At 31.5% G+C, this 10,751-nt stretch overlaps 1 protein-coding gene and 1 long non-coding RNA gene across 2 annotated transcripts; both read right to left on the minus strand.

Moving 5' to 3' along the window:
- Window positions 1-9,103: 9,103 nt before the first annotated feature.
- On the minus strand, window positions 9,104-9,844 carry LOC136067347 (uncharacterized). The gene is made up of 3 exons (XM_065773071.1): window positions 9,710-9,844; window positions 9,445-9,624; window positions 9,104-9,346 (listed from the first exon to the last, which is right to left on the minus strand). Exons 1-3 carry the CDS (start codon window positions 9,842-9,844, stop codon window positions 9,203-9,205), a joined length of 459 nt encoding a protein of 152 aa, XP_065629143.1. The 3' UTR covers window positions 9,104-9,202.
- An 80-nt stretch (window positions 9,845-9,924) lies between these two features.
- On the minus strand, window positions 9,925-10,475 carry LOC136067356 (uncharacterized). Its single transcript, XR_010628827.1, has 3 exons — window positions 10,392-10,475; window positions 10,164-10,299; window positions 9,925-10,077 (listed from the first exon to the last, which is right to left on the minus strand). It is a non-coding gene; the product is annotated as an uncharacterized LOC136067356 (long non-coding RNA).
- Window positions 10,476-10,751: the final 276 nt, after the last annotated feature.

Genomic DNA, 10,751 nt, shown 5'->3' on the forward strand with positions numbered 1-10,751 from the left:
ACGAAGATAAAGCAGAACAGTCAAAGCAATAAAACTATATTAATGGCAAAGGAAGAACATGCTAGGAAAAAATTAGAAGGCTTAGGGTGTGGCATAGAAGCTAAAAGCCACCACACCTTTAAAACATGCCAAAAATCAAGATGTAGAACAAGAAAAGGAAGATTTGGGTTAAAAAACAACACTTGGTGTTCTTGGTGGAGATGCAAGAATTAAGAAAATTTGATGTGTTTTTTGAAATGTTTTGTTTTTTTTTTTTTTTTTTTGGTTGTGTGTGTGTGTGTGTGTGTGTTTTAGAGAAAAGAAAAAGAGTCCATAAAGAGAAATAGCAGAAAATTTCTATTAGACAATTATGTTTCTACAACAATGGTTAAAGATCCTAACATGTTTTGTTGAGAAAGTGGTCGTAAGAGTATTCATAGTGATGGTTGTAAAAAAAAATTTAAAAACATTGGATACGTTGAATTTACAAAATTATTTAAATTTGACAGAAAATTATGTACATTAGATGTACAGATAGTCTGAATTGGTAGAAAAATTTAATTACATTTGGTACATTGAATATACAGAATTGTGTAAATTCAACAGAAAATTATGTATGTAAGATGTATAGATTGTTTGAATTTGATAGAAAATTATGTACATTAGATGTATAGATTGTTTGAATTTGACAGAAAATTATGTACATTAGATGTACAGATAGTTTGAATTGATAGAAAAATTTAACTACGCTTGATACATTGAATGTACAAAATTGTGTAAATTCAACAGAAAATTATGTACGTAAGATGTACAGATTGTCTGAATTTGTAAAAGAAATTGAATATGTTGAATGTATAGAATTATGTAAATTCAACAGATGTTATAGAAAAATTGAATACCTTGAATATGTTGAATATACAAAATTGTGTAAATTCAACGAAAAATTGTATATATTGCATATAAAGATAGTTTGGATTTGTAGAAAAATCTAAATATGTTGTATATGTTGAATAAAAAAATTGTGTACATTAGATGTACAGATTGACTAGATTTGTAAAAAAGCTTAAGTACGTTGGATACGTTGAATTCACAAAATTGTGTAAATTCAAAATCAAATTGTGTACATCAGATGTACAAATTGTCTGGATTTATGGAAAAATTTTAAATGCGTTGGAAACATTGAATTTAACTCTTGTGTACGCAGCCATGAGCCTGTTGTACATATAGGTATATACAAGGATAGGTTGTAATAATGTTGTTTGAGTTTAGAGAATATTGTTTCATAAACTAAAAATTCAAGTTTTGGAATTTTCTAAGTTAAAATTCTGAATTAAGCATTTTTTATCAGTCAAAGTTTTGGCTCGATCAATCAAAATGGTAAAGAAAAAATCTTGGAGCTTCTGCTTGGCTCAATCGCTATTCAATTCATGTTCTATCAATCAAAAAGAGCATTCGATCGATCGAAAGAACCTCTTGATCAATCGAAACTCAAAAGCTAAATTTTTTGTAGCATTTTTTTGGTGACTATTCAGAAAGGTTGAAGAGGTTTCAAGCCTTGTGAACAGTTTTATGAAACATTTTAACTCTCTATACGTGCCTTTTGATGAAACATAACCCTATGGGTATAAATTGAGGCTTATTTTCACTTGAAACACAAGAAATCTTGTAGTCATTCTCCAGAATTGCTATCTGTAGAACCCAATATTTTGGTTGTATCTTAGGGACAAATTTGCGATGACCCTTTAGTAACAACAGTGTGGGGGGCAAATATTGTCTAAGGAAAACAATATTGTGCCTCCAAGTTATCTATTTTCTATTTGTCTTTTGTGTTAATCTTGTTCTTCCATTATTACTTGTATAATATCCCCAGCAGAGCCTGTGTACGTAGGTAGAGTTCTGAATTCTTTGTAAGGCAAGTTTTTATAAAAATCTTAGCAAAGACAATCTCACATCGCTTAGAATTGCCTCCGCCTCTTCTCTTTGAACACTATAAAAAAGCCTTATGGCCCTTTTTCCAAAAAAGAGAAAGAATTTGCTCCAAAAAAGTGATTCAAGAGAAGCATTTTACTTTGAAGAGCATCCTAAACTAAAATTTCTTGGCTAGGACTTATTTTAGTCCAAAGCCTTCTAGTTAAACTTACTAAACCTCTGGTTTTTTTTTTTTTTTTTTTTGGTAGATTGACCGAGGGGAATGGTCAAAATCAAACTCTAAAAGCTTTTTGTACAAGGTACTTGTTCTTAGTCTTTTCCTTTGTTTATTTGTTTTTATCTCTATTTTCTTGCTTTAAGATCTTCCTGTGTAGTTTAGGTTAGTTATTTGATTGTTTAGAAGGCATACTAGGTTGTTTAGACTAGGTTTTGATTGGTGTGTGCTTACTGTGTTTCTAGGTAGGGTTGCATACGTAGGCTTGTGCCTACGTACGCAGCTTTATGTCCTTGCGTACATGAGCTTCTACATGCGTATGCAGGCTCAAGCAAAAACTTAGATTTGTTTGTTCTTGTTGTTATTTCATTTAAATGCATGTTTTAACTTTTGTTTAGCTTTTTTTTTTCCACATGTTTAGGTTCTAAGTTAGTATTATAACATGTTTACAAGTCTTTTGCTTAGACTATATGATTAGGGTTTTGTGCTTGATGAAAAATATGAACATGCACATGAACATGAACATGCATTGATACATAAGTGTTGTGATGCAGTGAGGCAAGTCATGCATAATCACATGTACACGCATTTGACTTGGTCGTTTAAAGTGAGTTAATTATATGATGAACATGCTTGTTTAGTGCCATGATGCCATACTTTGAATCGTTTAATACCATGTGAGGATGTTCCTGCCTTGATATACTTGTTGCCTTTGGATAACATGATCGAATGCCATGATAGATGAATGCTAGGGTTTGGGATGATATGTCATGTTATTTTCTTAGATGCATGTTAGTGTGTGTGTGTGTGTGTGTGTCTAGAGTAGCCTATTAGAAAACCCTTTGATGGGATTAGGATTTGGAACACAATGAGTGGAGGCCAACCTACGAGTTAGGTGGGGTTGGATGTCTAACATCTTCCCATCCCCATACCTAAACTTCAAACATGTGCTCTGGTAAAGATCAGTCCTTACACAAGGGCACTATGTGTGTGTGTGTGTGTGTGTGTAGTTCCTAGACCTAATCTAGGTGGCGACTCAATTTTCACTCTCTGCCTGATCCACCCTAAGTCGAGGCATATTTCCCACGAGAAGACCTAACTCGTTGCGAGCGCTTACACCCACAGTCCCTGGCTGACGACCCTTCATACTTAGCTCCACACCGATTGCGTGTTCTCCACTCAAATATCCCTATATGGAAAGAAATTTGACGCCACTCCCAAAGATCATTCTACAAATTGGAAGGTTGGCAAATGATTTTGCCTTATTTGTGCTACAAAAATTATAATATATATATATATATATAGATATATTCTAAAAGAAAACTCTATTGGCAAACAGGCACTTCATCAATGAACACATTCCAAGAGAAAGCAATACAAAACAAGCATATAATTTAGAAAATTATATCATTAGAGAGAGAAAATACATGTCATGTGAGATGAAAGAAAACACCAAAGCCACAAACCGGCCTTCTCTATCTTTTTATTTCCTTCAAGAAAACCCAAAAAAAAAAAAAAAAAAAAAAAAAACAGATCCTCAATTAATTTTCAAGAATGGAATACAACATGCAAACCCCAAAAAACCAACACAATAAACACTAAAACCAACACTTAGGAATCTCTTAGAAAATTAATTTCAGAGACTATACTTTCAAATTTCAAAATTAAAAAAAAATGCAAAACCCCAAAAAAAAATCCAACATAAAAAAAAAATAACAAAATCATTACACATTCAAATTTCAAAATCCCACAATTTCAAGACAAATAACATAACATGTAAGAGGGAAAACAAAACCCTAAAAATTAGATTGAACACAGAAAGATTAGGGTTCTTCTCCACACAGTAACTCCCATTCCAAGAGTAACAACATATTTAATCATGCAATAAAGATGATTCTTACAAGTAATACATAGAGACATGAAGAAACTAAATCTAAATCACCAAAAAAAAAAAAAAAAAAAAAAAAACTAAATTGGAGTAATTGATGAACCTGAATATCGAATGTTCCTTCTCCTATTTTCTCAAAAGCCTCCATTGTTGATACCTCTCTCTCTCCCTATCAAGCCTCCATTGCTTGAAGATTCCAATAGCCGCCATTGCTCAACAGTAACATTTATTTTAATTCAAAAGAATTTTGTCAAACTCTAAACTTATGGGGATTGGTTGATCCATACTTTATAGCCCATTTTGTCAAACTCCATTGTTTGGCTTTATGTGGGGATTGGTTGGTTCGAATTAAGTTTATGGATTTTAATTGTTCGGCTCTATGGCCCATTCTATAAAAAAAATAAATAAATAAAAAAGTATATAAAAGAAAAAAAAATTGAAATAAATCACACATGGGAACTATTTTCTAGCCAAAAAAAAAAAAAAGATTACCTAATTTTATTAGTATATATAAATAAATAAAAATCAATACAGCATATGAAGTGAAATCAAAATTGATTTTTGTAAAAAAAATTTTAAAAAGTTCCATTATCTAGTATGTTTTCATCTCCATATTTTAATGATATTTAGTGATTCACTCTGTAAACAACTAAATTTCAAGTTTGACAAAATCAAATAAGTAAAAGGGAAAGAAAGAGAGATTGTTTTTGTTGTGTTAAAATGGTTTCATAACCTAGTTCTCTCTATTTCACCACCATACCAGAGATCTTGAAGTAAGTCTAAACACAAAAAAGTTGAAGATTGGTCATCATGACCAAAGCCACAAAATCCTCCAAAGTCAATTTTTGTGAAGACATCTTCAAGGTGGATCTTGAAATCATGAAGAGAGAACATATGGAGAATTTCATGATAGAAGAGTCCAAAGCGTTTGGAGCAATTTATGGGGTCACAATTGTAAGTTCTACAGTTTCAGTAACTAGTTTTAGAAGTAAGGGCTTATTTCAAGGTGAAAATGGCCAAATACCATGTTTGGCCAAAATAATTAGCAATCTACCATTATTTGGGAAATATTTAGCAAACTACCATTTTTTTTTAAAACTCGAGTTTGTGAAACTCGAGTTTTACATGTAACTCGAGTTTATGGTACTCGAGTTATGTGTTGACTTGACATTTTTTTAAATTAAAAAGTCCATGTGGAAATCGAGTTTGTAAAGCTTGAGTGTGGAACTCAAGCTCTATACAATCGAGTTCTGTGAAAATTTGAACAAGGAATGAAACTTAATTTCCACCTGTGAAACCCAACAATTATGCACTTAGTGTGAGTTTGGATACAACGTTTGTGTCCGTGCGTTTGTGTTTGTGCATTTTTTAGTAGGTCCCGTGCATTTTTACAGGATCTGCAAGTACTTTTTTTAGCAAAACAACTTTAAAACTGAGTCCCATAGCACTATTCACACATTTAAAAATTATTTTGCTACAATATTTTCAGTTTTCAAGAATAAGCGGTATCCAAACAAACCCTTAGTCTTCCATTAGTGTAGCTAGTTACCAAGGAACTTTCTTTCCCAAATTGAAGTCATCCACATTGCCAAGGAACTTTCTAGTGCTGATCAAAACAAGAAGTCAACAAGGTGAACTTAGTCTTTAATCAGTATAGTTGTATAGCATTAGTTAATGCTTTTCGAAAAGAAGAAGTTTGTGAAATCTCTGCCATTACCCCCTCGACTCTCAGAAACACCTGCTACCCTCTACAACTAGTCACTTTAGCATTGGTACTCTCCTGCAATTATTCTGATTTGCCACTTGCACTCTCAAACATCAATTGCACTCATCAATTTATTTATGTGATGCATAAATCGAGTAAATAGAGCTTGACTTTTATTTATAAGGAACTTGAGTTCTCCAAACTCGAGTTTCATGTGGAGTTTTTTAATTAAAAAATTCCAGGTCAGCGGGCGCCATTATAGAACTCAAGTTTTTGGAACTCGAGTTTCAAAATGATAGATCGCTAAATATTTTCCAAACAGTGGTAAATTGCTAATTATTTTTGTCAAAAATGGTACTTGGCCATTTTCGCCCTTATTTCAATTGTAAACTTCTATTTTAATTTTTAAATAGTAAAAATTTACTTGGGGCTGGTTATAACCGTCGATGTGTTTTTTTTTTTTTTTCCTTTGAACGTGACAATTTGTTTTTTCACTTCATTACCAAATCACGTGTCAATTAACTATTGATTTATTGCTTATTTGCTAAAAGAGTCTCTGAACATGTGAAGTACATTTAAAGATTATTATTGTCATTATTATTAACATGAGTTGAAAGATTATGTAGACACTTTTTTTTCACAAGTTGCACACGAATTCAAAGTGGGTTATGAATCCAAAAATCACCTTCATGTTATTCTTTGTGGGGGAAAGAAAATGTGATTTTAGAATTAATTTGGGCATGTTTGGTTAGAAGATTAAAATACAATATTTTGTTTTGGAGACCATAAATGGTGGGTCCCACACTTAAATGTATTTTTTTACTAATGTTTTCTAAATACGGGAAATTATTGTGTACTCTCGGAGTACCATAAATGTATATTCCCCCCTCTCACATAAATAGTGTGTCTTACTAATTAAATTCATGGTAAGACCTACTATTTATGTGAGAGAAGGGAGTACGCATTTATGGTACTCTGGGAGTACCTAATAATTTTCCTCTAAATACATTATTTGGAAAATTATGTCCCATGTGGTTATACTAGTGAGTGTCCTTAAGGCATTGGTTAATAATAAGTAAAGAAAATTTTTATAGGAAAAGAAAAAAAAAGCAATTGATGTTTTGACAGTTTTTTTCATTTCTCATAAAAGTGATGTCAAAACTTTCCTAAAATAGATTGTTAACCAATGCCCTAAGGGTACTCGTTAGCATTTCCCTTCCTATTTTCCCTGTTAAAAATGAGATTTTAAAAACAGCTGAAAATAATATTTGCAAAATACAAAAAATGTTTTAATGGCATAATCTATATCTATATCTATATCTATATCTATATAATAACTAATAACCGAAACGTTTGATTTTTTGTTGACCACGCCTCATTGCACCACGTGGCTACCTAAACTTATGCCATGTTTACAATTAAAAACACAAAAAAATATACCTTTTCGTTTGACACTTAAACAAACTGTTTCAGTATTATTTTCTACTACCGTTGTTGTTTAGTTGCACCGTACCAGTTGGTAGTTATAAAATAGAATTCAACCCACATGGAACTCCCAAGCTGAATGCCTCAATCATAGAATTCAACCCACAATGTGTTGAAAAAAAACACCCAATAGCACTTCCATTTGTGAACTCCAATTCACCAACAAGCCTTAACAACCCACAAAAAGTAGTATTTGCTTACCTTAAGAGCCAAAGCCAGTTCCTCTATTTGCTTGTTGCTTAAATTGGCCATGCCACCAAATGACACATAAATAATAGACCCTATGGGCTTGGTGTCGAGCCGATTGATGATACTAATAGAGGATTCTAATGTGAACAAGTTAAGCCCATAATCATTATCATCCTTCACCCAATTGTCATGGTACTTTGATGGAACTGTTGGCCCAATTGTTAAAACTGGACAACTTTTTTTCATTGCATCCACTTCCTTTATTTATTTATAAAATAGAAATTTTATTTTAACCTAATTTAAGAGTATATGTGTGTGAAACTCCCTTTTAGAAACTTGAACTCTAGTCATTGCCTACCCCACAACCCACGAACACCTATACTTGTAGAGTGATTATTGCACCAAACGTGTGCGGATCCACAACCTATTATAAAAAAGCACGTCACACAGTGGCGGAGCTAGGATTTCAATTTAGGGGGGGCAAGATTGAAAGAAAAAATATTATGAATATGTTAATCAACAACAAATTAACAATAACAAAATAAATAAACAATTGTAAATAAATGTAATTACAAGTATAAACATATAGTAAATAGTAAACACCTGTAAAATTATATATATTTTTCAACATCTTGATTGATTCTTAAAATATGTAGAATTCAACATTTATTTATCTATCCTTTTAAGTATCTAAAATTTTAGTTTATAACAAAATTTTCATATTTTGAAACCGTTAAGAAGCCAAGAGATAGAGGAGAAGAAAAATATAATGAAGGGTTGGAGGCTCTAGGTTTTTGGTACAATATAAGAAGATTAAATATTTTAAATATATATATATATACTAGTCGCTAACCCGTGCGATGCACGGGAAAACTATTTTGTATAAAGATGAAACATTAAATTACTTAATGAAAAATAGAAATCAAACTTAAGTTTAAAATAAAATGAAGAATTAAATCTTAAATATCCTCAACTATCCATACAATGTATGAAACAAAAAATCTTAAGGCAGTTATTCATTGCCTTACCATATACTATCGTGTATGTACTACAATGACCAATCACCACTTACCAAGAGATGCAAATAAAACATTTGCTTTGACTTCATCACCGAATTGCAGGAAAAGAGCAGCACAGTAGGAACACACTATAGAATCTAAATAATGCCCAGCCAAGCGATAAACCGTTAGAGACAAAAGGGCTTAATATCATATAATATATTATAAGCCAATTGTATTTCAAAACCAAACAATGCAGCGCAGGCACAATACGCACAGACCAGTAAATATATAGACCAATGCTCAATCAAACAAAGATTCAAAATGTCAAATATCTTAATATAATATAATTTAATTAATCCCACCACTACTGTCAAGCATCAAAACAACTTTATACAATGGTTGGAAAATATCTCAGACACAGAGCAAACACAGCAAATATGACAAAGGCAAAACACTTTATCGGCAATTGGTTTATTCTGCGCAAAAATATGAGAAAACAACATGTGGACAAACATGCATCCATCAAACAAAACCAATACAACAGGTGGACAACCATGCATCCGTCAAATAAAACCAATACACACCAATACACACGTAGACAGAACCAATATCACTGCCAAAACATGAGAAAATGACAGGTGGATAATCATGCATCCATCAAATAAATCCAAAACATGTTGGAAAAAAAAAAAAAAAAAAAAACCCAAATTCTGAGAATATTTAACACCAACTATTCCTTTATCACCTATTTTGTAAGGTCACCTATTATTGTAAGAAAAGTTTAAATAATTTGTAACATAAGCTTCAATAGATTAAAGGACTTTTTGTTTCCTCTTTCTCTTTTGTCGATCTGCAATAGGTGTGAGCTGTACATCAGTTGCATCATTTGTAGGATTTGCATCTTCTTCACTTGGTAAGTTGTTGACAGATTCATTTGTAGCATCACTCATATAATACTGTTAAAAGAATATGGTGTAAATTATATTATGATATGAATAAGTAACATTAAAAATATCTAATTTTTTTAATTTAAATTTAATATAAAAGTACTCACATCAGTTATTTGATCAAGTTTAACTGAATTGTCAGTGTGTATAACAGGATCAAAAAGTTTCTTCACAGTGTAGATCTCCCATCCCTGTTTGAGGTTATAGTCATTGAGTTCCAATTGGAAGACAAATGTTTTCCCAATAAGGTTCGCTATTTGCATAGGCAGGTCAAACTCTTCAGGTACCTTGTAGAAATAGTAGGACATAAACTGTAAGTTCAATTATATTAAAGAATATATTAAGAACTATTTGTGAATTTCAAATTCTCACCTGTGAACATTTATTTATAAGTTCCTTTGCTGATATGTGGAGTAATTTTTCAGCCGTAGAATCAAATAAAATGAATGTTGCCAATCCTGTGTCATCTTCAACTTTCAGTTCAATTCTATACTTGAAAGAAGGCATGGTAGATATAATTTTAATTTTAATTTTTTTTCTCTTTTCTTTATATATATATTTATACTTTTATATTATACATACCTTGGGATTGGGAAGCCTGCCAGTTTGTTACAACGATCACACCATAAATGTTCACCTCTTGGTTTAACCTTTCTACGACATATTTCGCATGACATAAAATACCAACCAAAAGCTGTTTCAATTTTTGTAATCTTTCCATGGCAGGTGAAGATAGTCTCCTGGAATTTCAAATTTATTTGTAAAATTTAATATGTCATTGACAATTTCATTTTTGGAATTTTCTTTTGAAGAACTTTTCCCTTACCTTATTTTTAGAGTTCCAAACCATGTTTAAAATTTCAATTATGGTGCTTCTGTTATTGTTCATTTCTTCTTCAATTGTTCTCTGTGGCTTAAATTGTCTTGGCAACTCTTCTATAAGATGATCATTTTTCACTTCCCTATGATTGTAACATAAAGAAGTCAGTATAAGCTTGCGTATACTGTAAAATATTATATAACATATATTGCTAAAAGGATATAGATTACTTACTGATCCATAAACACAGAAGTCTCTGGAATCTCCAAATTTATATAAATTTTTGTTCCGCTTGTAGATGATAAGTTATATTCACCTACATTTATACGGAGAGATTTTTTAAAATGCACATATAATTTATTAATGTAGCTATAAATATGCAAATAAAAGAAACAATGTACTGACCTTTAAAAGTTATCACAATTAGACATGTAGCAACTATAATAAAAGGTCCCGGATTCCTTTTGAAGAGGTTATCATCAATTTCATTTGCAACTGGTCCCCAAAGGGTAAGCTTTATTTTATTTCCTCTGTTCAAATATTGTTATTAATGTAAGTTTATATTATATATATTCAATGTATTGCAACTTGTAA

Source organism: Quercus suber, unplaced genomic scaffold, assembly GCF_002906115.3.
Source record: "Quercus suber isolate HL8 unplaced genomic scaffold, Cork oak 2.0 scaffold_68, whole genome shotgun sequence".
NCBI lineage: Eukaryota > Viridiplantae > Streptophyta > Magnoliopsida > Fagales > Fagaceae > Quercus > Quercus suber.